This window comes from Pseudopodoces humilis, chromosome 14 (assembly GCF_049639895.1).
Source record: "Pseudopodoces humilis isolate 2021_Gansu_Grassland_sample_001 chromosome 14, ASM4963989v1, whole genome shotgun sequence".
NCBI lineage: Eukaryota > Metazoa > Chordata > Aves > Passeriformes > Paridae > Pseudopodoces > Pseudopodoces humilis.
Window position 1 is genome coordinate 7,666,074 of NC_142213.1, and position 27,265 is coordinate 7,693,338.

Here is a 27,265-nt window from a genome sequence, read left to right on the forward strand (position 1 = left end):
ACCAAGAAAATAGGCATATTTTCAGTTGAAAAGCAAAATGAATCACCAAGGCGGAAGAGACTTGTCCATTCTGGCTGAAGGCAAGACAAAAAGCCAGTAAGCTTGTGAAAAATGGAAACTGCCTCAGACAGCAGAAACAGCCTATGTTCCCCAATGAGAGATGAAGAACAGAATAGGAACAACAAATGTCAAAAGACAGCAAAGGAAGATGAAGTTCTTCTCACCTCATAATCCATTTCCAGACAAGCAAACATTGGGTTTTCAAACCCCACATCGACTCCTACCACATGGTAGACCAAGGTATTGGCCTTGTGGGCTTCCAGTGGGGAGGAAATGGTGAGTCGAGCAGCAGCATCTCTGTTCAGGATATACACCAGCTTCTGCTTTTCAATGGCACCTACAAAAAAGGACAACAGCACATGAAGCCCATCACTTGATGATCAAATCTAACCATATCTGCAGCCCAAAATCGAGCTGCAACTTGGCAATAGAATGTCAGCATTACTTCAGCTGAAGTTCACTACTGGTGTTTATCTCTGTGCCACCAATTAACATTGAATGTCTCATTTTAAATCTTTCAGATTGTAAGGACAAAACGACAACTTCAGCCCTTTAAAGCCAAAGCCTGACCCTTTGAGCTACATTCACCTGGCCCAATATGCCATCTACAGTGGCTTAAGGCAGGTCTACTCACTCCTTTTACAACACAAGAGATGACAGACTGCAAGGAAGCAAATACAAACAGAAAGAAGCATACAGATGTTCTGCTATTTAAAGCCAGCTGGTATGACAACTTCTCCATAGAAATATTTTAACTAAGAAAATGTATCCTTGCTTGACACACAGCATCCACAACATAAAAACCACCACTCAGATACCAATATGAATGGCACAACCATGACTGTGCTACTTTCTCACCCAGGAAGACCAGACATGTTAGAAAAGAATATTTATTGTTATTCCCAGTATAAAGACATACTGGTAAACTGCCATCAGCACTGTACAGAGCTGCCTTCAGCAAACTGAGGAAGTTCCATACATCTCATGCTAACTCTTACCAAAAAATTTCTCCCAAGTGTCCTTCTACCTGTGAAGCCTGATCAGAAATGAATTTGGCTGTCTCCACAAGACATCTCAGAGAAGAGACATGAACTCAGAACATCATCTCAGGCCATGAGAACTAACTGGCTACACTGTAGCACTGATGCCTGCAATCCCATCTTCTCTCCCACACACCACACTTCAGGGCTCTGTGCACTGTTAGGAAAATTGGTTTCTTTCCTACTCATTTTGGTTAGCATTACAATTTATTTGTACAAGTCCCCAGCACCAAGGAACAATTCTGAATGCCTGCATTCTCCTTGACACAACTCAGCCTAAAACACTACCTGAGAAACAATTCCAATTATACCTGGCAGAAACTTGATTCAAAATAAATATCCAGAAGACAAAAGATAAAAATAATAACGCAAGCTGACAGAGAGACTTACTGATCATGACGGCACGGCCCTTTGGGTCCACAGCCAAATACTGGCCTGGAACGATTCTGCGGCATCCACTCTTGCCAAAGGTTTCCTGATGGATCTTCTCAAACACATTCTTGGAGGGCTGGTACTCCAGAATGACGATGCGCCCCGAATCGCTGCCCACCACAATGTAGTCTTTGGTCCCCCCTGTCAGCCTAAAGGCCATGAGGGACCGGATGACTCCAAACACCTCCACGGTCAGCAGAGTGTGAACCTTGCCTGTGTTGGGATCAGGGCGAAGTAACTCCAGGATCTTGCCCCGGGAAACAACAATTTCTTGTTGTTTGGTTCCTGAAGAAGCCAAAACAGAAGCACAAGTCAGGAACAGAGCACCATGCAACTTCAACAAGTGCTACAAGGGAAAAAGGGGAAACTTGCAAATGCCAATTTTAGGATTACCGTGGAGCAGCTCAAAGAAACTTACCATTGAACACACCACCACTGAACATCTTTTAACATACAAGAAAACTGATCAGAATACTAAGCTAAATCTATAGATACATTACATTGATAAATAATCATCTTTCCACAAGCTACCACGGCTCAAGTAACACTCAAGAGTAAATGATGATGCACCAGCAAAAAAAACCCAGAGGTACCAAAGCAAACAGTAAAACACATACTTTTTTCTTGTGCTATCAAAAAAAAAACCTCAAGCCAAGACATGCGGAGGGAGGAGAAAATTACCTGAGAAATTGCCATGGATAGCAAAGCTAATGCCTGTGGCACGCTGCAAGGTTAGGTTGTACAGAAACATGTTGGCAACGGATTTGCTTCAGCTTATCTTAGCTCTGGTAATTCTGCAACAAGTAACACAAAAACACAAATAAACTTCTCAAAAGCAAAGCCTTTCATCCAGCAGAGAGAACCGCTGCCCTCCCGTGTGTGCACGGATCATTGCACCAGGAGCCCGGCTGCCACCCCGCTATTTGGTATTTATTAGCGCGACGAGGCAAAAGGCTCTCCCAAGGTGTCCCGGCTGCCGAGCGCCAGCTGAACTCCTTACTGCCGGGCGGCTGAGCAGGACTTCCAGTAATTACTGCAAATTAGTCGCGGTTTTAGCTGTTCAGGAACCAGACACAATTAGGGAAGCCCTGCGGGATCCCCGCGCCGTTACGCATCCCTGACGCCACCGTTTCACTGAACGCGAGTGCAGCCATCCACAGCTGCTCAGGGCCGACTCCTCTCCCCGAGGCTGAGGCGGCAGGGAATCCCAGCAGCAACCGGCAGCCCCGGGCCGGGGAATCCGGCTCTCAGCCTTGCCGAGGTCCCGGCACTGAGCCAGCACCTCCCCGCGCGCTGCGGAACGCTCGCCCCGGGAACCGGCCACAGGTCACTGCCCAGCCCGGCCGCCCTCACCCGGCCCAGGCCCCAAGGGCTCCGCGACGCTCCCCCTCCCCAAACCAGAGGCTCGTCCGGCGCGGCCCTGGCACGGAGCCGCCGCCGGGCGGGCAGAGCTGCGCTCACCGTGCGGATGGCGGCGGATGCTGCTCCGGCCTAGGCGGGCGCGCCGCCGGCCTCCTCCGCCATCAGCGCCGCGCCTGCGCGCTGCCCTCCCGCGCCTTCTCCATGGGGCTTTCTGCGTGTCCGGCGCGCGCGCGCGCCGTATGGCGGGAGAGGTTTCCCAATGCGTTGCCTGAATGATTGCGGCGCTACGGCAGCTGCTCCCTGCACCAAGAGCCTCCCCAAGAAAACCCTCAGCCGCCTTCTAGCATGGAGATCTGGAGGGGCGTTAGCTTCCCTCGCTGCCGGGCGTGGCCGAGCGGCGCCAAGGCTCAGGCACCGCCTTGTCGGTCCCGACGGGCCTCACGGCGATATCGGCCGCGTCAGCTGCGTGCCAAGATGGCGGCGGCCACGGCGCCGGGACCGAAGGCGCCGTCAGGGGAGGGTGGCGGCCCCGCCGCCTCCGCCCTGTCCATGGAGCGGATCCAGTCGCTGACCGATCTGGCGGACCTGGAGGCCGCCTACAGCCGGCTGTGTGAGGAGGAGGTGTGTGGGGCCGGGCACGGGAGGCGGCGGGGCTCCTTAAAGCGGATGCCTCGCTGTCACTGTGCCCCTCATTGTTGGATACTCTCTAGAGGTGTTTAATACGGATTTAGGCGCCCCTGGGGCCCGGCCAGAGGTCGGTGTCGCCTCCGCGGATCCCTGAATCGCGAGCAGCCTGGAGATTCTGGGATCTCGTGCAGTGGAAACCCGGCCAGGGGAGGAGTTTGTGGGTTGACTTAAAAGTGGTGCGATGAGGATTCCAAAACCGAGGTCTTCAAATGGCAAAACATAAAGATTAAGAGGATTAAAGAGCGATTAGAAAGGATTAATTTGTCATATGAGCTCTTGGAAACACTAATGCCTTGCTAGCTCTGTGTTTTTGGCTTGGATGTAGGCTCTGTGATAAATGGCTGGCCTGGAGGAGAGTCACACAACACCTCCTTCATAGTTTTTTGTTGTTGTTTTTTTTTTTTAGAAAGTCGTGCAGGAAGAGCTGGATGCCCTCCTGGAGCAGCAAAGCACTATAGAGAATAAGATGGTTGCTCTTCATCGCATGGGGTTAGTGTTCCATCCCCCCTCTTCCTTCTTGCTGCATGACCCAGATACTCCTTTCACTGTTGTAGGGGAAGCCCATCCATTCTCAGAAAATGTCAGATTTCAAATCAGTTTGTGGTAGAGAACACCAGCTGGATCCTCATCCCCAGGTGCCCAGTTCTTTTCAGAAGCACTGACAGCTGTGCCCTCACTCAGGCTGACCAATTTTGGTGTAGGCCAGGCAGCCTCAAAAGCCTTGAAAGTGTCATCTCAGAGGCTGCCAGGTTTCAGCATCAATTGTTGCATCAGGTGTCTTGTGCCAGGCTGTCTACAGGTGTGAACAAATATTACTGCCTCATCAGGGTGAACTTGTGCAGGCAGGCTGGAAAGTCATCCTAAATGGCATTGTGTCTAGTAGAAGCTCAGAGGAAACGTTTGCAGTCTTCACCTCCACTTGAGAATTGGAGAATGTCATAAGGGCCCAGTGGCTTGTTCATGCCATGCATGGTAGCAAGGCACAGTGGTCTGTGCAGCCTCTCCCAATGCAGTTAGTCTGTTCCTTTCTCCTGCTTTTCTCCCAGAGAAAGGGAACGAAATGAGAGTACTGTAACAGGACCAGCTGTATTTGGAGGAAGAGTCACTCTCTTTGCACACCATCCAGCCGGTTAATGTGTGCATCTCATGTTCCTGTGTGTTCCCAGCCCTAACCTGCAGCTGATCGAGGGGGATGCCCAGCAGCTGGCAGGGATGATCACCTTCACCTGCAACCTGGCTGAGAACGTCAGCAGTAAAGTCCGTCAGCTCGACCTTGCCAAGGTAAGTGGCCTGAGGGGGTTGGAGCTTGTCACCACCAAGCTGTGTTCTGTGCTCACAGCACAACAGATGTGCCCTGCCTTCGGTGGGCAGGTGGGCTGGAAACTGCTATGCTCTTTGTTTCACCTGTGTTTTTCTGGGCTCCTGGATATTGCATGGTATAAGACTGATAGAATTATAGAATGGTTTGGGCTGGAAGGGACCTTAAAGCTCATCTCATTCCCAACTCTCCTGCTGTTGACATGGACACCTTTCACTAGACCAGGTTGCTCAGAGTCCCATCCAGCCTGGCCTTGAACACTTCCAGGAATGCTCATCCATATAGCAGCTGTATCTCCAGCATCCCCTTCTGAGCATGCAGCTCCTGGTAGAATACCCTGAAAAGGGTGACTGGCAATCTTGGCAACTACACAAGACTGAGGACAGTGGAAATGTCCATTGTCACCCAAGCCAGGTCAGGAATTTGGCTGTTCTGTTCCTTGTCTGGGGACAAGCTGAGGGGTGTCGATGCCAGCACTCAGCACAACTGCTCAGATCAAACAGATAATGTGTGGTGTTATCTCTGGTCTCTACCTGTTTGTTACAGAGGACTATGGCCTCCAAGTTCAGCCTCAGTTTTGACAAATGCTTTTCATCCTGCAGAGCCACTGGTCTTGGCACTTTTTAAGTATTGTGGAATTTTTGCTACATTGTAGTTTTGTTGTGTAAAGAAGTATTGCTTCAGTCTGTTTCTTCTTTTCCCTCACACTGTCTTCTCACAATTCCCTTTCTCTGGTCCATCCTGCAGCTGGAAGCATTACTGGTTGCCTTTCTTGCAGAACCGACTCTATCAGGCCATTCAGAGAGCTGATGATATCCTTGACTTGAAGTTCTGCATGGATGGCGTTCAGACAGCCCTGAGAAATGAGGACTATGAACAAGCAGCAGCTCATATCCATCGCTATCTGTCTCTGGACAAGTCAGTGATTGAGCTCAGTCGTCAGGGCAAGGAAGGTAAGCACCATTTGTGAGGAGATGCTGGTAAGTCACCTTTCCAATGAATGTCTAGAGGCTGCTCATTTTCCATGGGTTGTCTCAGCCCAACAGACAAAGCAGATCTAATGTTGGCCAGAGATCTTAGTATTTTATAGACTGACTTAGGGGTGAATGTTTTTGAAGTGTTGTTGCACCAGAATTAGCATTAATTGAAAAGGAAATTCCTGGCACATAGCTGTAATAGTATTTCAGGTGCTAACTCAAAAAAGGACAAGATGTTGAGACCAGAAGAAGTGAGAGAGAAGTCTCTGTCAAGGAGAATTGTTCTTGTGTTACAGTGTGCTACCAAGCAGAGCAACTGGAAATGAGGGAGTAAATTGCTAGATTCCTAAGAGGAAAATTCCAGTGGATGTGTTGTCATCATCCATGGAAAATCACAACATTACATCACACACCAACCTGTCTGTCTGTGCCTGTAGAGGAACTCTAGTGTGTCTTCTGCCTTCTCAGCTTGGGGCTGTGCAGTGCTGGTCATGCTCCTGTGAAAAAAAAAGTAGCCCTTGATACAGTACTAACACTGTGCTGTTGCTCTTACATTTTTTCCTTTTGACCAGGAGGAATAATTGATGCCAACCTGAAGCTCCTGCAGGAAGCAGAGCAGCGTCTGAAGACAATTGTTACGGAGAAATTTGACTCAGCTATGAAGCAGGGTGATCTGCCCCAGGTGGAACGGTTCTTCAAGATCTTTCCTCTGCTAGGCTTACATGAAGATGGGCTGAGCAAGTTCTCTGAATACCTCTGCAAGCAGGTAACAAGCTCTGTGACACCCAGGGGAAAGCAAAACCCAGTCTCTGTCATCAGATGTTGTGGAAGGAGATTTTGGCAGTGGCTTGTTAACCTTAAAAAATAGCACTGGCCTTAGTTCATATCTCTCCCCACATTTGCATGCTGGGATGGGCTTTCTGGTGTCTGAGTACAGATCCAGGGAGCTGCCTGACTTCTTCTGTGTCTTGCTCTCTGCACTTGCTTAAAAATCATCCAGCGAGCCTGGAAAGAGAACAAGTTTCTGCCTTTCCTTGAGGCTTGAGTTTTCTCTAAGAGAGGAAAGGATCCCTGTTCAAAAGAGGAACAACAGCAATAGTTCTTGCTTTGGGAGGGCCAATGAAAGCTCTCTAGGGCAAGGACAGAGGACCTGTGGGATGAAGAATACCTTTGGGTGTTTAGCTGACTGGTCCTGTTGTCATGCAGGTGGCCAACAAAGCAGAAGAGAACCTGCAGTTGGTGATGGGGACAGACATGAGTGACCGTCGAGCTGCTGTCATCTTTGCAGACACCCTGACACTCCTCTTTGAAGGTAATCTTCTTTTCCTCTTTTCTGATTGACTGCAAATAGTCCATGATGAGACTGTCCATCATTTTAAATGCTTTTAATTTTAGCTCACAAAATGCTTCATTCTGCTTTGAGCTACAGGTGTTTTACACTGGAGGGACAGGGACACAACTAGTAGGATTTATTCTAACCAGCAGAGGGCATCACAATAAGCAAATTTTCCTATGTACATCTTGTACAGGCACGAAGTGGATTTGTGAAGGATTTGTTGGCTTCCTCCAGGAATCAGGCTCTTCCTGTTCTCTGCATCCTCAAAACAAATGAGTATTCCCTGGAGGTTTCTTCAGACTTGCAGTTCTCCAGACAAACAAATCAGATCCCTTAGGGATGAGCAGCTGTTGGTGCCTCCAGGCCTGGCTCTTTAAGAAGCACCATGGGAACTTGAAAGCAGAGAAGAAAGGGAGAGAAGGAATATGAATGCTCTGTGGGAATGTTGCCAAAGACAGTAATTAAGATCCCATAGTGATTAACCACTTTCTCTATGAAATCTGTTCTAGCTCCAGGCTGCACCCCTGCCTAGTTACTCTCCCCGCCTGGCACCAGTAGAGCTTTCTAGGCAGTAGTGTCAAAAGAGGGGGAGCATTGCTAACTTCTGGAGTAGAGTATTTGTGAGAGGAAAGCAATATTGTAGAGACAATTCCTTGGAGATGAGCTCTTCCTCCAAGGAGTTCTTGCCTTTGCTAATGCTTGCTCTCTGCAGCAAGTGTGTGCCCAAGAGCCATCCCTAGGCTGATTTTTCCCTGTAACTTTGCAGGTGCTGAGAGCTGGGACTGGGTTTGAGTAGTAGTTGTGCCCCCTGCCAGATTTAGGCTTTGTCCTGGGGAAGTTTCATACCTTGTATCTTGCTGGGCTGAAGGGCAGCTGGCACACAAGGCATGGCAGGAGTTCTCTTTAGGGACAGATAAATGGCTTCTGCTCCAGGAGATTTGTAGTCAATCTGTGGAATGAATGATCCTTTTTTAAGTCTGTTCTGTGGACCTGTGTAGCTCTGCTAGGCTCTAGGAACTGCTGGTTGAGTCTCTTCTCCCCACAGGGATTGCTCGCATTGTGGAGACCCACCAGCCCATTGTGGAGACCTACTATGGTCCAGGGAGGCTCTACACCCTCATCAAGCACCTGCAGGTGGAGTGTGACCGGCAGGTGGAGAAGGTGGTGGACAAATTCATTAAGGAGAGGGACTATCACAGGCAGGTAAGAACAGTGGGAAGCTGCCTGGTGCAGCCAGCTGTGCCCTCCATCCAGATCTGTGGGGCTCCCACTGCCATAGAGGCAGCAGAGTTGGACCTTGTGTATTGAGAGAAACCTTGCTTTACTCCTTATTTACCCTGATAGCTGAAGGGGTTGAGTCTGTATTTGTGCTTGCTGATGTAGAGAAGGATTCATTTGGAGCATGGTAAATGCACCTTGGGCACTCCTTGCTATGCAGGTCTGTAGGGTGCTTTCAGTACACCTTCCCCACTGACTTGTTCCTGCTTAGATGCAGGGCTTATGATGGTCACATACCTTGGTGCCTCTGGTCAAGTCCCATCCCACCACCCTTCCTGGCAGGATGGAGGATCCTCCATCTCCTGCCTTGGAGGAGGAGGAAATGAACTTACATGGTTCCCTTCTCTGGCTGTACTTCCTGCAAAGCATTCCTTTCACCCTCTTTCAGTGAGTAAGCACTTCCTGAGGTGATAGCACAAGAAGTGTCTGCTAACTCCAAGTCATCAGCAAAGACTCCCTTTCTTTTGTGATTGCAGTTCCAGCAAGTCCAGAATAGCATGATGAGAAGTTCTTCTGCAGAGAAGATTGAACCAAGGTACAAAGAAAAACTCTTTATGCTCTCTAACCTTTCACTCTTGAGTTGTTATTAACACTACTTAGCATTTAGATAACTCTCCCACTCTTCCAGAAACTTTATGGGTATTAATTCATAAAATCCAATTGTTAGGTGCCCTTCTATAAAGGAAGCTTCTGTAGTGGGGCTTTATTTTGCTTAGTCATTAATTCTAAGCCTTGGCTCTAAGCATTCCTGGAGGGTTGTTGATATCACTGCACATGAAGGACTGAGCTTTTAACTGCCTGTGCCCACTACCCTTTCATGGCCAGAGTACAGTTTGTGTGGAGCCCACAAAATAGAGCAGCTCCCTGGACAGATAATTTGTGACAGAATCAAGAATAAATCTTTGGGTCTTACTTAATCTATACTGCTGCTGCAGCAGCTCCATACTGTCAGTTTCTTAAAAATGAACTGCAGTGCTTTCAGTCTCCCTCTTTTTTTCCTTATTGTGAATATTTACATAACCCTTAAGCAAGGCCATTTGAAAGTGCACCCAGCCCTTCTGGGACTGCCTGACTTACAAACATGCCTTGAAAGAAAACTTAGGTTCTTCAAGGAAGATCTGTATGTGAGCCTGCATAATTAATATTTCAGCAGTAATATCCACTTATTATTTGCTTTGAGTAACTCTGCATGCATCCCACTTTTTTGATTTTTTTTCTTCTTCATCTGTAAAACGAAGGTGATGTTTCCTTCTCCCACTTGTGCACCATGAGGCTTCAAGCAGCATTTGGAAAATTCTTCCATGCACGCTGATGAAAAAGCTGATGTGTCAGTCTTTTTTTCATAGTCATCTCTGATCTGAACACTGTGTTCTGCATTGTAACATGCTTTTTTTGTCTCACATTTGAGCTGTTGAGCTTAAACAGATTCTTCATCATCTGCAGAGAAACACGTGAATCTGTGCACAAAAACACATATGTGGAGATGGCAGGGACCAGGCATTTCTAGCACTGGCAACATAGGGCTCATGGAATTGTAGCAAAACTCAGGTAGGGAAGGACTGGTGAAGGTCTCTAGTCAAACCTCCCACTCAAAACAGGGCTCATTTTGAAATTACATCAGGTTGCTTTGAGTCTTGTAGTCCTTACCACTGTGATTTCAATGTGGATTTCCTCACATCTATGAGGAAAAAGAGGGGGAGCGTTGCTAAATCTTGGAGTAGAGTTTGTGAGAAAAAAGCAATATTGTAGAGATACCTCCTTGGAGATGGTTTTGGGGGATATTTTGATTGTGTATGTGTGCATGCTTTGTACATACCAGTTATTCTGCTGAGCCTTTCCACTCAACAGCACAGAAGGAAAGGGGCAGTACTGATCTCATAGTAAAGGAACAAAGAACACGCTACTTAACTGAATTAAGTTAGTGCATCTCCTTTTGTCTTGCTGTCTTGATTCTTGCTATTTCTTCCAGGGAGCTTGACCCTATTTTAACAGAAGTCACTCTGATGAATGCCCGCAGTGAGCTCTACTTGAGGTTCATCAAGAGACGAATAATAGCTGATTTTGAGGTGGGAGATGCCATGGCCTCAGAGGAGGTAAAGCAAGGTAACACCTTGAGTACCAATACTCATAGGATCTCCTCATTAAAGCCAGAAATGGAGATATACCTGAATTAGTGTCAGAACAGAGTGACACAGGGTCTGCAAAGGCACTTTGGGAGCGCTCTGTAGACCACAATTGTGTAGCCTAGACTTTGCAAACCTGTTTTCAGCACTGGTTGTTCCCTCTAACAGGGAAATGAACATTAAGAATGATTGTAGAGTATAACAAAGTAAAGTCCCCAGAGAGGAAGAGCCATTTGGTCACTGCAGGCACAAATCCTAAAGGTGGAGGTCACGAAAAAACAGGCTCAAGGTCTTGGTACTCTGTAGAGTTCTGGAAATCACTTTTGTCACCTGCAAAATCCAGCTCAGCAAATTCAGCTCCACAGTTTGAGGCTTGTGATTTGCTCTAGGCTGGGCTTGGCAGGTGTGAGTCTGTTGGGTCCCATGAGACAGGCAGCAAGGGGACCTGGTGGAACTGCCTCCTGGCCTTGGGTTCCTGCCCATGGATCTCCCTTGTGTTCCACAGAGCATCAAAAATACCTGGACAAGCTCCTCAACAACTGTCTGTTGAGCTGCACAATGCAAGAACTCATTGGCTACTACATCACCATGGAGGAATACTTCATGAGGGAGACTGTCAACAAGGTAGGTAAACCTCTTAGATGCTTTTCTGTGTGTGCTCCTCAGTCTTCTGGTCAGCATCCCAAGGGAGGGATGTGCGTCCATGGCAAATCTGCAGTTGTTGGGAAAGTCTTTTGTTTCCCTTGGCCTTGAAAAGCAAGTGGTTGTTTCTGAACTTTGACTTCAGACATACCCCAGGTATCTTCCAGGTCTATGGGCTACTGCAAACCAGTCTGAGTGGTAGCAGCCACACAGCGTGCAGTTCCACTCAGGTGAAGTGGGCAGACAGACAGTTTGGTCTCAGCACAGCTGGGGCAGTGTCACTCAGTGAGCTCAGGACACTGAGACAGCTTTCTTTGCAGGCTGTTGCCATGGACAGCTACGAGAAGGGCCAGCTCACCTCCAGCATGGTGGATGATGTGTTCTATATAGTAAAGAAGTGCATTGGGCGTGCTCTGTCCAGCTCCAGCATAGACTGCCTCTGTGCTATGATCAACCACTCCACCACCGAGCTGGAGTCTGATTTCAGGTAATGAAAATACACCAGGTTCATTGTAATATGCCTCCACCTCACATTCTGCAAGAAGTGGTTGCTGTCAGATGGTCTTCCTTGTGTTCTATTCCTTTGAACCTCTGGCTTGTCACCTCCAAGGAAGATGCTCATAGGAAGCAGTGACAGGCATGGGAAGCTGGATCTGGGCATCTTTTCTCACAGTAGTGGTGATCCACCTGTAAGACAAACAGAAAAAAGAACCTCATGGCTCAAAATCCCTATGAGATGGAGTTGCCTTGTAGCATTGGGGTCCTACCCTGCATGAGGGTACACGATCACTCCTAGTTGTCCTCTGGGTTACTTAATGACCCAAACTTGGGCTGAGACTGCAGAAACTGTCCTGCTGTTTTTCATTCCATTTCTATCCAGCTGTAGGCAGGATATTCAGAGAAGCTCAGAAACAGGGTGGTTACATTTTTCTTTCAACATTCAGGTGCTGTCAGGAGCCCATTTTTCCCCTTTGAAGTTCACTACCTTCTTCAGGTCAGATCTCAGACAGAATGCTGTCCCCAGGCACAGAGCATCTTTTTTTTGTTGCTTGCTCTAAACCCTGGTATGTTCTGCTTGCCTATAGAGAGATTCTGTACAACAAGCTGAAGCAGGGCTTCCCAGCCACAACTTTCCAGGACTTCCAGAGAGGGGTGACCAGTGCTGTGAACATCATGCACAGCAGCCTGCAGCAGGGCAAGTTCGACACCAAAGGCATTGAAAGCACCGACGAGGCCAAGCAGTCCTTTCTGGTAGGTTTAGTGGCTGTTCTGGTGTAGAGTGAGTTGGGGTGGGGAGAAAGACAATGAGGAACTCTTGGGAACAGGATTGGTGTGATTGTTATGTTCAGAGAACCTGAAAACCTGTTCAGGTGTGGTGGGTGGCCTGCCTTTGGATGTCTGGTAGATGCTTCTGCCTCACCTCACGTTTGTAGAGCTTCCACACCAGGCCTGTGCAACTGAGGGCCTGTGAGTGCCTCTTGGGCTGCTGTGATGACAGTTCCTTCTGGGCTGGGGAAGAGTCTGCGCTCTTTTGAGGTGTCTGCCAATCCTATTCTTCACAGGCTCTGCACAGAGGTGGTGGGGGAGCATCTCATCTACACCTTCCTCCAGATTAAAAAGTCCTGGCCCAAGCTCAGCTCCTTCACTTATCAGATTGAAGAGTTTTCATTAGAGCAGAGTTGTCTGCTGTTTGGTCTGCAAGATCCTCCTGTTGCCTTCTAACAGCAGAACTGCAGCTCTCTGTTTGCTTGAACAGGCACAGGAAGCATTCCAGACCCCTCGGAGAACATCTGAAGGGGCCACTTGTCACTCCTGTCTTCTGCAGCGTAACACATCCTTCCCCATGCTGGGCTGCTGTGTATACTTTGCACTGTGGACTCACTGGGAGAACGTCTCTGGCTCTGGTCTCTCCAGGTGTGAGCAGACCTGTGGGCAGAGACAGGGCACTGGAGAGGGGCTGGATCACCATGATCCATTTCCCTCTAAGCTGTTGTGAACAGAAAGTGCTGAAGAGGTTCCTTGGAACGTTCACTGTATGAAGAGAGAAGGCAACAAAGGGAGCAGGAGGGACTGAACTCCATAATCTCATAGAATTCTTTGTTACAGGTTTCTGCATTTCTGAAGCAAAGGGCTTAAAATGTCAGTTCTTCCACTCAATTTCCTCATTCACCTGTCACCTTGCCTTATTTCCCTGTTTGCACAAACCCCAGCATTACACTGATATTTAGTTCAGTTTCAGCAGGTAGAGAACAGTCTGTTCAGTGGAGAACAGGTACTTATCTGCCCGTGCCTCCCTGTCTCCCCTGCTGCTCTGGACACAGTGTATAAAACATCAGTCTCAGCCCCTCCTGCTCCCTTCTTTGTGACACACAAAGTTGGGGGTACATTGTGACTTCCATCCATCATCAACAAGTGGGGCTCACTACACCATCGTGAACAGGATGATGAGGAAAAACAGTAAATTGTCCTGAACTCTGTACTAGCTGGAGGTTCAGCACATGTGCTCAGTTGCTGTAGTTTAGCTGCATGCAGCTGGGTGAATCTGCAATGCTTTGATCTCACAGTAGCAACTCTGTCCCTCAGCTACTTGTGTTTCAGTCTATCCTGTTTGCAGGGAATGGATTAAATGTGTGGATTTGAGGATGAGGTGCTGGGAAATTTCATTAAATCCAACTTGGGTTTGTTTGGGTTTTTTTTCAGGTGACCTTAAACAACGTGGAAGTCTGCAGTGAAAATATCATGACCCTAAAGAAGACTTTGGAGGTGCAGTCTGTATTCCTTATTGGTTTTTCATAAATCAAATTTGTAATATCCTCCCTTGGCGGGGGTGGGGGTCAAGTAAACCATCTGGACTTTGATAAGCGCGAGTTCCTGAGGTCTTTGCCCTCCAGCCTTAGGGTAGCAATTTTGAGCTGGCAGAGCAATTTCCGGCTGATAGTAGCAGCCAGAAATACCAGTTCCTCCAGCCTGACTAACCTGGTGCGTCATGGAGTCTGCAGTTCTCTGGTGCCAGGCTAGACAGCCCCTGGCTTCTTTCTTTGCTGTCCTTTCTCCCCGCAGCTGGAGCCAGCAGCCTCTGCCTTTGCAGGAGTAAGAGTTGGGCTCCTGTCCTAGCCCACACGCTGGTGGGCAACCAGAGCTCAGCAACACAAAGGGATAAAAACTGCCCAGGTTATTAATTTGCAGCTTGCTTGTGGATCTCTTCCCTGCAGAGTGACTGCAGCAAACTGCTTAGCCAAGGATTCGGGGGTGAGCAAGCACAGGCGAAGATTGAGAGCTGCCTCTCAGACATGGCTGCTGTCTCCAACAAATTCCGTGACCTGCTGCAGGTGAGTGTCTCTCCAAATTACTGCTGGCTTCCAACACAGGCTGCTGGGGTCCTCAGGGAGAACTCTGGCAGGAGTCACCTCAGCCCAGGGCCAGGCCATGTCTGACTCCAGGAGTGCTGGGTAGGATGCAGGAGGGAGCAAATCAGTCAGCTTTGAGGCATGGAAACAGCCCCAGCCCGTTTACACAGCCACACCAGCTGGCGGCTGCATAAAAAGCACTGGAAGCAGCTGCAGAGCCAGAAGGAATGTTGCTTCATTTCTCTTCACTCAGCATGGACTTGCAGTTGGTTCAGCATTTTTAGGAGAAGAAATATTAATAGCATTTCCATCTCCTCCATTCTCCCTCATGGCACAGCACACTGTCAAGTTGTCCACAGCCTCACTAAGTAATGCTGAAGACAGGCTGCTGGTAGAGAAAAGCTGCTCTTTTCTCAGGTTTCTCCTTCTTTCCCAAGTGTAAATAGTCCTCAGCATGGAGCAAAAGACTCTCTGTCTAAACCCAGCGTCCTGTGGCATGCTGGGGCCTGCTGTCCTAAAATTTCACAGTGGTCTCTGGTAGGGAGAGAAGCAGGAAGACCTGGTATCACATATGGAGAGAAACCAAGCAAAAGAGAATATTTTGAACCAGGTTTGCCTTTCTACTTCACAGAGGGGTCAGGTTATTTTTCGTTTGGCTTTGCCATTTAGGGCAGGCAGGTGCTTTCTGGCACTGTGGTCAGTATCAAAACCAAAGAGCTCATCAGTAAGGAGTAAAACTCTCCAGTCTGACTCTAGTGCAGTTTTAAAAGTGGCTGCAAAGCAATCCAGACGCTGAGGAGAAAGCTCCTGTGCTGCCTGAGTAACACATGCTTGGATTTGCCACAGAAAAGGACAACTGCCAGCAGGCCCTGCTCAGAAATGCCAGTTTTAGTTAAAAACTTCTATCAAATGCCAGTCAGAATTGGTACCAACGTAGTTTCATGCTGAGTGAGCTTTCGTGACACCTTGCTGAGCCAAAGAGGGGTGGCTGGCAGGAGAGGGCTTTAAGAGCTCTCATCACAGGGGACCAAACAGCCTTTGCTGACAGCCTGCTGCTCAGGGGAGATAGCATGTGCAGGGGTTATGATTAATTCAGGGAACTAACTGTAGTTACAGCTTTTATCCTCCTTTTAGATTCTCCTACTGAGCTAAGCTACAGTGGAGGTGGGAGGCATCAGTTGAGTTCAGTCACAGCCCTGGCTGGTGGCGAGTGAAAAAACAGAGTCTGCGTTTTTTACCCCATGTGCCTCGCTCCTGCCAGGAAATCTGTAGCTGGGAGTGGGGGGGGGGGGAAGCACAAGCCCTTCAGACCAGACCACAAGTCATGACAACAGCAGCTTCTGAGCCAACATCCTTCCTCCTCTTCTTGTCATGCTGTCCTCAGAGCCTTCCAGCACCGGAAGAGCGTGGGATCTGGGCCTTCTGGGTTCAGTTTCCTGTGCAAGTCTGTGGGTCAGTTTTCCCAGCTGAGAATGGGAAGCAGCAGCATCAAGACAGCCTGTTTGTAAAAATTTTGTGCCTCACTGTCCCCTCTGCTTGCTGTCTCCCTCAGGAAGGTCTCAACGAGCTCAACAGCACAGCCATCAAACCCCAGGTGAAGCCGTGGATCAACTTATTTCTCTCTGTCTCCCACAACATTGAGGAGGTGAGGCTGTGTTCTCTGCTTCTGGCTGTACTTGGGTACTCTCCGTCTTCTGCTCAGCAGCACAGTCAGAGCAATCACTGTTTCCTTCCCCTCAGTTATCTGCTGTTTCCTTGGCACAGAGTATCAGTAAAATACCCAGATCTTGCTCTGCAGCTGGGCTTGGAAAGGGACAATTGGCTACAGCGGAGCTTGAGAAAACGGAAGGGATGAAATGCTGCTCCAGGAAGGACCTACCTTCCTGTCCTCTGTGCTCTGTCTGTGGTTTACTTCAGGCCACATAAACAACCCTTTCTGCATTTCACTGTCAGGAGGAGTTCAGCGACTATGAGGCCAATGATCCTTGGGTCCAGCAGTTCATCGTCAATCTGGAACAGCAGATGACAGAGTTCAAGGTGAGAGGAGGCAGCAGCCTGGCAGGCTTTGGCCAGACCTCCATGTGGCATCCTCCAGCTCTTCCCTTGCTCAGCAAGCAGAGGTGTCCTTCACTGCCTTGCAGGGCTCTTAGGGATCCAGTCATGCCCTACTCCTGCAATTCTCAAAGCCTGCTTGCAGGTCCCACATACCTGGATCACCTCTGTGGTGCTCCCCTCTTGCCAAGCCTGTAAGTCCTTATTTGTAAGCTCTTCTAGCCTTGGGCTTTAGGGACGTCTGCTCAGTTTTTCCTGAATGCAGAATGACACAGGTTTCTGCTTCCAGGCTGGACTGTCTCCAGTGATTTATGATACTCTCACTGGTCTTATGACCAGTCTCATAGCCATCGAATTGGAGAAAGTGCTGCTCAAATCCACCTTCAGCAGGGTAAGCAAAACATTCCTCTACCGTGTACTCTGTCTTGACTGCAAATCCTCAGTAAAGGATGGGGCAGGGCAGATGTAAATATTATCCTATAAGAAACTGCAACGACCAGTGACCAGTTCAGGGACACCTGTACATCAGCACCCACAGGGACAAAATGGGTTTGGGTGATGGGACTGAGAAGAGCTGGCACCAATAAGGGGACTGGGTTTTAAGGTGGGTCTAAACGTAAGTTACTTAAACCTGCAATAAATGATTTAACTGGGACCTACCTGCTGAGAGACTTCCTCGTCTCCTTGTGATTTTAATTGGTGTCTTGGCACAACCCCTGAGTCTGCTTGGGGAGTTAACAGATCTCCCCGTGTGCCCACAGCTCGGCGGTCTGCAGTTCGACAAGGAGCTGAGGTCCCTCATAGCCTATCTCACCACAGTCACCACGTGGACTATCCGTGACAAGTTTGCCCGTCTTTCCCAAATGGCCACCATCCTCAACCTGGAAAGGGTGAGCTGCACTTGCTCTGCTTCTACTGGGGGATTGTGGGAACACGAGCTGCACTGCACGTGGCTTTACTGAGTTCAGCCAGATGTTGTCACACCTACAGGGCGTGGAGAACCTGGAGAAGTTGCCCCGTGTCTGATTGTGCTCGGGTTCAAACGTACCGGTGAAGGCAGTGTGTGTTGAGCCATCTCTTACAGCTCCTCTCTTTTCCCAGGTGACAGAGATTCTGGATTACTGGGGTCCAAACTCGGGTCCACTCACCTGGCGCCTCACTCCCGCCGAGGTCCGGCAGGTGCTGGCTCTCCGCATTGACTTCCGCAGTGAGGATATTAAGCGGCTGCGCCTGTAGTTGGTGGGTGCTTGGATCAGCACCACGCTGGAGCTAAGGGCAGGAAGGTTGCAGTCCTGGAGCCTGCCCAGATCCTGGCCTGGGGCTGGCTGTTTGATGGTGTGGGGGTGGGAGGATGTCTGCCCTTCTGCTCACATTCCTTGGAGCAAAGGGTTTTCCTGTGCCTGGCAAGAAGACCTGCCATCCTTCTGTGGGAGCAAAAACAAGGCACAGAGGAATCTCTCATGCTGAGAGCAGGATGATGCTATTTCTCAGACCACAGACCAGTGCCTGCTCCTGACTCCCTGTGCTCTGCTGCTGCAGCTGTGTTCCCTCTATGCCCCTAGTTTAAGGGTCAGCTACTGGAGTCACAAATGCTGAGCCCTGGCTCTCTCCAGGTGGTGATGGGGACTGTTCTGTGGAATGGAGAACGAGTGATTTCCTTGGGAAGGTGCTTGAAAATCACTAGAAAGCCTCTGTAGGAAGTGGAGCTGTGTCCCTGCTGGCTCTGTACAGTTTCTCTGTAAATAAACCTCACTTGGCTGAGCTGCAGTCTCCAGTGGTGTGTTCAGCTGTGGGCCTGGAGGGAACTGGAGAGATGTGGGACAGGAGCTCTGCTCTGCTCCAGTTCTCCTACCCTGTTCCAAGGCATCCAGAGGATCTTCTTTGTCTTGCCTGGCTGCCTCCTGTGGCTGCAGTCCTGTGTTGTCTCACAGGACAGGGCCATAGAGGGAGATGACCAGCCCTTGCAAGCAGGTCCTGCCATTCCCACCCCTGGAAAAGCTTTTCCCATGCACTGCTGCACCTTTGCTATCCTGTGAAAAGGGAGTAGCCCTGCTAGGGACAGAGGGGTGCAAACACATGCTGAGAACAAGCTTTTTATTCAGACAGACTGCACAACTAGAAATTTGCTTTCAGTATTCACTATTTCACTGCTGTAACAGTGCCTGAGGACAGGAGCAGGTCTCGATTCTACATTCAGCTGCATCCCTGGTGCAGGAGCATTGCATGATGAACAGGCAGCTTGGGTCCCTGCTGCTGGTAGAGCAGGAAGGTTCCTGCTAGATGCAGCATCACAAATGCTAGCTTGTTCCCTTTGAAGAACTGTAAAAACTGAAGTGAAATACCAAAATCAGGGTGGAGGCCCTGGCAAACTGTCCCTCCAGCAAGGCCACCCAGCAGGGGTAGTTGTGCCTGCCTGCACAACTTGTCACAGCTTCTCCAGGCTCTGGCCTTTGGGACAAGTAGGATAAAAAGGCCAGATGGAGACCTAAGGCACCTGCTGAAGCTGGCTGACAAACCTGCCCCTAAAGCAGCAGGGATTTCCCTGCACCTGTTCTGGCTATCTGCCAGGGATGAAGGCCTTCACACAGCCCTGTCCCCTCCAGGGTGAGCACTGTCCTTTGTATCACATCCCACGACCTCCACAGAGAAGCCACCCGTGTCCACTTCAATGCTGTGGATGCTGAAGTTGCCCAGTCCCTAGAAAAAAGAAAGTCACAGGTTGGGCCAGGAGCCAGCAAAGGACCCCTTCTCACCTCCAAGGTCCCAGGGAGGGCATTGGAACAACAAGCAATCACACCCAATGTGTGGTGGGGAGAGATGTTCCTGGTGCCCTATATACAGCTGCTGCAATCTGCCTGCAACAGTGGGGGGCTCACAGCTCACCTCAGTGTTTGCCAGGATCTGGTGCAGAGCCTCTTTCTGACGAGGGGCTTTGGTTAGGACGTAAAGGAAGCCACCACCGCCAGCCCCAGCCAAGCACTGCCCATAAACGTAGGGCCGGAGAGCGTCCATCATGCGCCCAACAGCCAGCGGCTCGCAGCCCGGGGCCATGCACTTCTTCTGCTGCCAGTAGCGGTCCAGGCACTTGCCAAGGAGCAGAAGATCACCTGCAGAGGAGGGAATATTACAAATTGCTTGTCTCCATTTCTCACCCAAAGGGCAAAAACATGCTCAGCCCAAACTGAATTCTGCCTTCTCTTTTCCAGTTCCTCCCAGCTCTGCTGGCTGAGCAGGCAACCCCAGCCCTGTCACGTTGCTATTTTTAATCCTCCACAGGGGGAGGATTTGCTTGCTTTAATGCTCCAGCTTCCTCTCTGCAGCAGCCACATAAACCCACTGCATTGACCAGGCATGGCCCCCAGCCCTGTCACCAATGGCACACTGCTAATCAATCAGATTCAGCATGTCTAACCCCCTCTTCCTCAAAATCTTTGTTCAAGCTTGAATTTCGGGGGATTGCCTGGTGAGGGTGGGCTCAGGGGAGAATTTGAAGTTTCTGCAGCTGCAAGAGCCTGCACCCCCCAGCCTTTTTCCCTTCCAAGGCCGCACAGCCTCTCCCCGAGAAAGTTTGTATTTCTTTAGCTGTTAAAAGGGTCACCCTGGCCCAGGGAAGGGGGCTCACACCTTGCCTCAAGGCCTGGGCACACTCCTCAGCATTGCTCACCAGCGCATCAGCATTTTGCACAATGGAGGGCAGCCTGGCATACCAGTTCCTCACCACGTCCTGCAAGAGGCCACAATGTCCCTGTCACTGTCCTCCTGGCTCTGGAAGCACCTGGGGAGGTAATGCTGCGCCCATGGACTTTGGCAGCTTCTTCTGGGGTGACAAAGCTCTGCACAAGTGAAGGGGATGCCACCAAAGGCCACAGGGGGAGCAGAGGCCAGCCTGTGACACCCAGAGGCATTACCTGGAGCAGGTTGCGGGCCAGGCGAGTCTTCCCCGTGTACACCAGCAGCAGGTGATCGTTCAGGGTCTGGGTAAAACCATCAGGGACTGGGATCTGCTCCACTTCCACTCTGAGTGGCAGCTGAGCCTTCGACCTCCCAATTTTGATGCCAGGAACGAGCCCACCAACCTGGTCCTGCCAACCACCCCCTGCAGGGCAGAGGGTCATCAGTCACTGCTGGGACCCCCACCTCACGGGCCAGCTGCTCCCCCAGGCCCTACCTGTTGTGAGCCTCTGCTCCAGGTGCAGCACAGCATGGATAAGGGACTGTGTGCTGGCAGCCTTCCCTGCTGCCTGGTACAGGGATGCCATCACTGCTCCTGCCAGGATGCTGCTGGTGCCTGCAGCGAGCACAGGTGGGGCCAGGGCAGTGAGACACTGTTGTGTCCCTGAGGGCTGGGGGGAAGCAAGGGGGATCCCCCATCCTAGTGCTGGCAGCAGGAGAGACTCCCAAGCACTAGTGAGGGAGTGCCCAACCCGTTCCCTGCAGACCTACCAAGGCCAGACCCGTGGGGCAGCTTGGACCAGGTGTGCACTTCAAAGCCACCCCCGAAACCCTCCATCAGTTGGGCCCGCAAGGGTCTCTGTGAGGGGAACTGCACAACCTGGGTGCAGATAAAGGCAGCTTTGAGCAGGGCTCCTGAAATCAAGAAAGAAGTAAAGCTGATGCCTGCTGTGCTACCTGCTCCCTCATCCCACTGGCCCCAAAAAAGGGCCATCCTGGCACCAATGGGACATCGCAGGTACAGAACCAGGCTGGCAGGTGACCCCTCACCTGGTGCATGTGGCTGGCAGTAATCCTGTAAGTGCTCCAGCTCCTGGCACACCAGCTCTGCCACCACCTCGCTCCGTGCTGTCCCGCAGAGGCTGAGGAGGCGCAGCTCTGGCTGGACAATGCGCCGCACCCGGGCGCCGATGGGCCGGCACCCATCCACCAGCACCGCCACGTCCACCACAGCGCCCCCGTGCTCGTAGGTGATGGGGGGTGTGTCACTCCAGCCACCTGCCAACACTCACCATCAGCCTCCTACTGCACCTTACTCTATCTCTCCCAGCACCACAGGGGTGAGACAAGGATCATCTGACTCAGGGAATGCGCTCACCGGAGAGGTCCAGGCGGGCTGGACACACCACCTGCACCCAGTGCCCCAAGGGTGGCAGTTCCACCTGTTCCACACTGACAAACTGGCATGAGGACATCACTGCCTGCCGGACGAGGATCTGCTCGGCCCCCTCGTAATGCCGAGCTGCTCTCACCAGCAGAGCCGGCCTGTGATAAGAGAGGTGCTGAGCCCATTTCCATGTCTCCATAACAGCACCAATGCCTGGAATGGGGCAGCTGTCTCTTGCCAGCCCCAGCCTCACCGGCTCATCCACTTCTGCCGCTCAGCAGCCAGTTCCTGGACACCGCCAGCGATGTCCCCGCTCTCCAGGCACCCAAAAGCTGAGGCCCACTCCCTGTTGGCAGCAGGACCACTCCGCAAGCCCCCTTCCCCTTGTGCCATGCAGCCCAGGACCTCAGCAATACAGGCAAGTGCCCGTGCTGCAATACCAGCATCGCTGGCTGTGGAGGCAACTAAAAAATAAAATAGAAGGAGGCTGCAAAGCACAGCCAGGCTGCAGGCTGCACCCCAACCAGCCCACTTCTGCCATAAGCTATCCCCAGGGGAGCAGGGCTTGTACGGCTTGCAAGGGCTTGTTGGACACCCTGCAGGTGCACTCCCACGGGGTCCTGCAGTAAGGGGGGGATCAATGAAGGGGGTGGGGAGCACTGAACAGTCCTGATAAGGAGAGATGCAGCTCATGAGTCCAGCTCACCCTCATCCAGCGTGCCCAGCACGGCCTCATGGTAGCCCTCATGGACGGCGCTGCGGGCAAGCGGCAGGAGGCTGCTGTCCTGGCACCCCAGCAGCACCCGCCGCACCTTGCGCTGGCCCTGCAGGAAGAACAGGGCCTGGCGGGCACCCAGCTCAGCCTCCATGTCTAGGCAGGGCAGCAGCTCCTGCCAGGACATACGCCAGGCTGTCCGCCAGCGCGCCAGCTGCTCACTGGCCACAGTGGCCAGGCCCAGCAGCCATAGCACATCCTCCAGCCCCAGTGCCTCGCGAGCGTGCAGCACCGGGAACAGGCGGGCACTGAGCAGGCAGCGGCTCCCCCGCGGTGTCTCGGCATCCCAAAGGTCCCCTTCCCTGATGGAGGGAGAGACCATCAACACTGCCCTGGGGCTCAAGGACACCTTCCATGAGGGGAGCTGTAATGGGAGATGGGTTGGGGCGGTCATGACGCCTCCAGGAGCTGGGTCTCCTGTCCCATCCTGACATGTGGCACCTACCGTACACCTGTCCGTTGGAAAAACTCAGCCCAGGGCATGTTCAGGTAGGTGGCTTTTTCCATAGGGCTCTGCAGGGACACAGAGGGGCTGATCACACTTTGGCTTCGCTGGGAACCTTGTGCCACCTCACTGCCCCCGCACCTGCCAGTCATCGAGGCGGCCGGTGAGAGTGAACACGCGGCAGGGCAGGTCACGCAGCCGGACGTGGTGACCCTGAAGGACAATATCACGCAGGGGATAGCCACGCAGGGCTGGTGAGGAGCCCACGTTGAGGCCCGAGAGGAGGCAGCCAGGACCGATCACCAGGGGACCCTGAGGAAGAAGCAACAGTGGCATGGCTGGCCCCCACATCAGAGCCAAATCCTGACCTTGGAATGAGACAACCACCCTGAGAGACAAGCTGGTGCCAGAACATGCCAGGTGGCAGGACATAATTTTGTCACAAGGCTGCAGAAACACAGACTACAGAAATTCAGGCCAGGTAACAGCCTCCAGGACTCACAGCCGTAACAGAGCCCCCAAAGAAGAGGGTCTGCCCTGGCTCCCAGCTCAGGACAGGCCAGAAGCCACAGCCTCATCCCCTTGTTTGCAGAGGATGACAGCCACCAGGGTGCCCAGCATCAGCCAAAAGGCAGCCCCAAAGAAGAAGGGCACCCCAAATCTCACAGCTGTGGTTCCTCCATCTTAGGCAGCAATGTATCACCCTGCTGCCCATTCAGTGCACTGGGAGCTGTGCATCACCCCCATCCTAGTCAAGTACCTGGAGGTGACAGTGCTGGATGACACTGCCAGCTGCCAGCTGCACAGCCCCTTCCAGCAGGCAGTTGGTGACTGAAGAGTCATCCTCCAGGAGACAGGGCTGCTGCCAAGGGCATAGAGACACATGGGACCAGGGTCTGGGCACATAGCCCAGAGCAACCCCCAAAAAACACACATGAGCAAGGCTGGGGATGGAAGGACATACATCCACGTGGGAATGGGCTGTCTTGCAGAATCGGAGGTGGCTGGCAGAGCCAGGCAGGAGGGTCAGGCTGCGGATGTGGTCACTCGCAGAGGTGGTCATGTAGTCATAGGACGCATTGGGAATGCAGGCTGGGGTGGGGCAGGAGAGCTTTTAGCACATTGACAAAAAAAAGTGTGTGTGTCTTACACTCGTGAGCTAGGCTGAACACCCCCAGTTGAAGGGGTGGGGAGTGAAGGGGACCCACAGCTGTGGGGAGACACACATGACCATCAGGCTCTGACCACCCCATCTCTCCCCATGCAGGGAAGGTGGCCCAGGAATGGGTCACATCACATGCACTCACCACAGCACAGAATCATAGAATGGTTGGGGTTGGAACAGACCTTAAAGATCATCTAGTTACAACCACAGGGACATGCAGGGACACTTCACTAGAAGTTGGAAAGAAGCACTCACCCATGCTAAGAGGGAAGCCTCGGAGAGCTGTCCACAGCACAGAGCGGGCACTCCTCACACTGGCATCACCACCACCCTTCACAAAATCTTCCTCTGTCATCCCCGCTGCCATGCACAGCACAATGTCGAAGAAGAGGGAGAGCTGGGAGAGAAGGGACTTGTTGGGTCCAGCTATCCTGAACCCCACCCTGCTACTAGGTGCTCCCTCCCACTACCTCTCCCACCCAAATCTGGCAGTGTGAGGGCACACAGACCCAACAGAGATGCCCAGCAGTGACACCCAAGTGGCAAAGGGTTCTGTCCTCCACAGAAGGGGTTTCACCTGGATGGGTGGTGCCCCCGAGTCCAGCCCCATGTAGGTGCAGGCGTCCAGAGGAGGGATGACATGGGTGGCCAGAAGCTGCTCGGCAGCATCCGAGGAGAAGAAAACAATTCCGCAAACCTGCCAGGCATATCAGGGCTGAGGCTGCAGCTGTGGTGACACAAGGGATGGGGCTGGCAGGGTCACCAGCACCGGAGTTGTGCCATACCAGTGGGACAGTGCCGTCTGGCCCCACACATTGATGGATCTGGGCCTCTGTGCCTTTGTAGATGATGTCATGCACCAGCCCCTGGGAGCAAAACCACCCCAGTGAGCTCTTCAGGAAACCCCAAGCCAAGCAGCCACAGCAGTACTGAGATCTCAGCACCCAAGGGATCAAAAGACTGGGGATCCCTGAACCTCCCAAAGATTCCTCTTGAAGGGGGAAGTTCCCCAACCTGCTCATTGGTGAGGTAGACCCCATGGTTCCTGGCATATACTGGGCTCCCAGACACTGCGATCACTCGGACGCCCTGGAAGCCATCCCAGTTGATCCCTGGGGGGAGGGACAGAAACCAGTGCCCACTGGGGCAGAGCACTGGGCACAACTGTCTGAAAACCTAGACCATGGCAGCAGAAGTGGCAGCAGCATCCAGCCTTGACCACCTTGCTGCAGACACAACAGATGCTCCCATTCATTCACAGGACAGCAACAGCTGAGCATCCAAACCCCCATGGGAGCACAGCACAGGCTGAACCAGCTGTGCTGCTTGTTAGGAACCTGTCCCACGCCAAAGCTGATACCCGCTCACCTGGAGCTGAGGGCACGGTGAGGAGCATGTCGGTGCTGCAGACCCAGACGCCAGGTGGGGAGCCCACACAGAGCTGCCAAGAGAAGGACCGCGTGCCCAGGGACAGGGAAGGAGCCCAGGAACCCAACACCATTTCCATCTTGCTGGGAGCCAAACCCATCCCCAGGGCCCCATCCCCAGGCTACACAGACCCGGTGTGTCATGGTCCCCAGAAGGCTGTCCAGGTTGCAGACCAGCGCTTCGGCTGCGGCGCCGGGCTCCTCAGCGGGCAGGCAAGTGAAGGCACGGCCGCAGTCGTCAAAGGAGAAGTCGCGGCCCTGGTGGAACAGAGAATATAGAGGGTCACCGGGACGGAGTGGGTGCAATGAGAGGTCCCACGCTGGGCTGCCGCTCGGCTCTCACCATGTGCAAGATGAGGATGCGGGCGTCCCTCAGGACGTCAGCGGTCACCACCTGGGAGAGGACAGCAGGGAAAAGTCAGTGGGGACAGGACAGGCACTCCCCCTCACTTCCAGCATCCCCTCCTGACTTCCAGCCTCCCTGGACCCACCGGAGGCCGTCACCTCTCACCGTGTATCCGGCCCGGGCGCTGAGGTGCTCGGCCGCCACCAGCAAAGCGTTCAGGGTGGCGCCGCCGCTGCCCAGGTGGGCCCAGGGGTCCTCCACGGCCAGGAGCAGCGCTGGGGGGCGCGGGCCCAGCCCGCCCCGCAGCCGCCGCACCTCCAGCTCTGCCAAACGAGAGGCGGGCGGGGTTGAGAGCCGGTCCCGCTGCCGCTCGCAGGGAGGAAGAGGGAGCGCCCGCCCCGCCACTTGCCTCGCTGCAGGGCGGACACGCCGCCATGGCCCCGCCGGCAGGTGAGGAGAAGAGCGCTCCACTCCGCCGCCATAAACACCTCCTCCGCCCCCAGCCTGGCGCCGCGAGGCCTGCTGGGATGTTTAGTCCAGTCGCCGCAGCCGCTCCGGGGCGCTTGTCGCTAAAGAACTACAATTCCCATCGTGCATTGCGCGGCGAGAAACGGACCCCTTAAAGGCACAGCGCACCCCTATGCTGCTTCCCTCCTTACCCCATCTCGGGGGCTTGCAAAGGGGGAATGGGGGTTTGACGTTTTCTGCCCTAAAATGGGTTTTAGAGGTGGTGCGTACCCCTAAGTGCCCGGGGTCACCCCTGTCAAGAGTCCGGCTTCTCGCAGGGTTCTCTGCAAAGAGAAGGTGTGCCCGGGCGGTGGGCGCTGGTGTCGGTTCTCGATGGGTTGTCAGGGTGGGCGCCCGGTGGGTGCTGGGATGCGATCCGTGGGTACTGGGGGGTGTCAATGCACTGGGGTGGGTGCCGGGCTGGGTACCGGAATGGGTACCAAGGAGGGTAGCAGAAGATGCCGGTGCGACGGGTGGATACCAGGGTGGATAACGGGGGATGGGTACGGGGGTGCCGGTGTCTGGAGATGCCGGTGCACCGGGATGGGTACCGGGATGGGTACCGGGTTGGGTACCGGGATGGGTACTGAGCATTGGGTATCGCATTGGGTACCGGGCGTGTTCAGGGCGTTGCCGATGCGCCGGGTGGGTACCGGGGTGGATCCCGGTGGATGAGTACCGGGGATGCCGATGCTGGGCAGAGGATTGGGGGGTGCCGATGTGGCGGGGTGAGTCCCGGGCTGAGCACCGCGGTACATTCCTGAGACGCGGGTGGGAGAGTGGGCGCAGGCGGCCCCTCTCGCCTCCTACAAGTCCCACAAGCCCCGCCGGGCGGCCCAGGACTACATCTCCCAGCCGGGCCGGCCCCTGATCCCCCCCCCCCCGCG

General features: G+C 52.6%; 3 protein-coding genes and 1 non-coding gene across 5 annotated transcripts in view; 1 reads left to right on the forward strand and 3 right to left on the reverse strand.

The window, feature by feature from the left end:
- The window catches only part of SF3B3 (splicing factor 3b subunit 3), a 28,469-nt gene extending 25,359 nt beyond the window's left edge, over positions 1-3,110 (reverse strand). The window contains exons 1-4 of the mRNA XM_005526299.2: positions 2,994-3,110; positions 2,214-2,326; positions 1,491-1,817; positions 225-397 (exon numbers count right to left, since the gene is read on the reverse strand). Of these exons, the coding sequence (XP_005526356.1) occupies positions 225-397; positions 1,491-1,817; positions 2,214-2,283 (570 nt within the window). The 5' untranslated portion in view covers positions 2,284-2,326; positions 2,994-3,110. The remainder of the gene's footprint in view (positions 1-224; positions 398-1,490; positions 1,818-2,213; positions 2,327-2,993) is intronic.
- Positions 1,093-1,174, reverse strand: LOC148183148 (small nucleolar RNA SNORD111). The gene has a single exon (XR_015773828.1). It is a non-coding gene; the product is annotated as a small nucleolar RNA SNORD111 (small nucleolar RNA).
- Positions 3,111-3,223: 113 nt separating the features above from the next.
- COG4 (component of oligomeric golgi complex 4) lies at positions 3,224-18,415 on the forward strand. 2 transcript variants are annotated; one of them, XM_005526425.3, is made up of 19 exons: positions 3,224-3,515; positions 3,988-4,070; positions 4,748-4,862; positions 5,678-5,852; positions 6,449-6,642; positions 7,083-7,188; positions 8,258-8,415; positions 8,967-9,025; positions 10,460-10,593; positions 11,119-11,237; positions 11,576-11,742; positions 12,341-12,506; positions 13,956-14,018; positions 14,468-14,584; positions 16,155-16,247; positions 16,556-16,639; positions 16,944-17,045; positions 17,416-17,544; positions 17,756-18,415. In XM_005526425.3, the coding sequence occupies exons 1-19, from the start codon at positions 3,240-3,242 to the stop codon at positions 17,888-17,890; spliced, it is 2,475 nt and encodes an 824-aa protein (XP_005526482.2). In that variant the 5' UTR covers positions 3,224-3,239; the 3' UTR covers positions 17,891-18,415. The 2 variants fall into 2 exon arrangements, with proteins under 2 accessions (XP_005526482.2, XP_087918573.1); XM_088062447.1 differs by lacking the exons at positions 3,224-3,515; positions 3,988-4,070; positions 4,748-4,862 and adding an exon at positions 4,888-4,952.
- Positions 18,416-18,731: 316 nt separating this feature from the next.
- FCSK (fucose kinase) lies at positions 18,732-27,136 on the reverse strand. Its single transcript, XM_088062429.1, has 23 exons — positions 26,992-27,136; positions 26,037-26,284; positions 25,869-25,919; positions 25,658-25,783; positions 25,467-25,539; positions 25,113-25,210; positions 24,884-24,964; positions 24,676-24,795; positions 24,354-24,495; positions 23,898-24,025; positions 23,694-23,795; positions 23,075-23,245; positions 22,934-23,001; positions 22,420-22,790; positions 21,967-22,177; positions 21,705-21,871; positions 21,377-21,604; positions 21,098-21,241; positions 20,823-20,942; positions 20,563-20,750; positions 20,279-20,378; positions 19,538-19,761; positions 18,732-19,351 (listed from the first exon to the last, which is right to left on the reverse strand). The coding sequence occupies exons 1-23, from the start codon at positions 27,134-27,136 to the stop codon at positions 19,235-19,237; spliced, it is 3,423 nt and encodes a 1,140-aa protein (XP_087918555.1). The 3' UTR covers positions 18,732-19,234.
- Between the last annotated feature and the right edge of the window lie 129 nt (positions 27,137-27,265).

Bases quoted from the DNA above. Each gene is read 5' to 3' on its own strand.
- COG4 (XM_005526425.3), top strand. From the start codon at position 3,240: ATGGAGATCTGGAGGGGCGTTAGCTTCCCTCGCTGCCGGGCGTGGCCG. The intron at 4,071-4,747 runs GTTAGTGTTCCA...GTGTGTTCCCAG, and splicing joins GTTGCTCTTCATCGCATGGG to CCCTAACCTGCAGCTGATCG. The intron at 6,643-7,082 runs GTAACAAGCTCT...GTTGTCATGCAG, and splicing joins CTGAATACCTCTGCAAGCAG to GTGGCCAACAAAGCAGAAGA.
- FCSK (XM_088062429.1), bottom strand. From the start codon at position 27,136: ATGTACCGCGGTGCTCAGCCCGGGACTCACCCCGCCACATCGGCACCC. The intron at 25,211-25,466 runs GTGAGCGGGTAT...CCCTCCCCCCAG, and splicing joins CACCGTGCCCTCAGCTCCAG to GGATCAACTGGGATGGCTTC. The intron at 23,796-23,897 runs GTATGTCCTTCC...TGCCCTTGGCAG, and splicing joins CAGCCCATTCCCACGTGGAT to CAGCCCTGTCTCCTGGAGGA.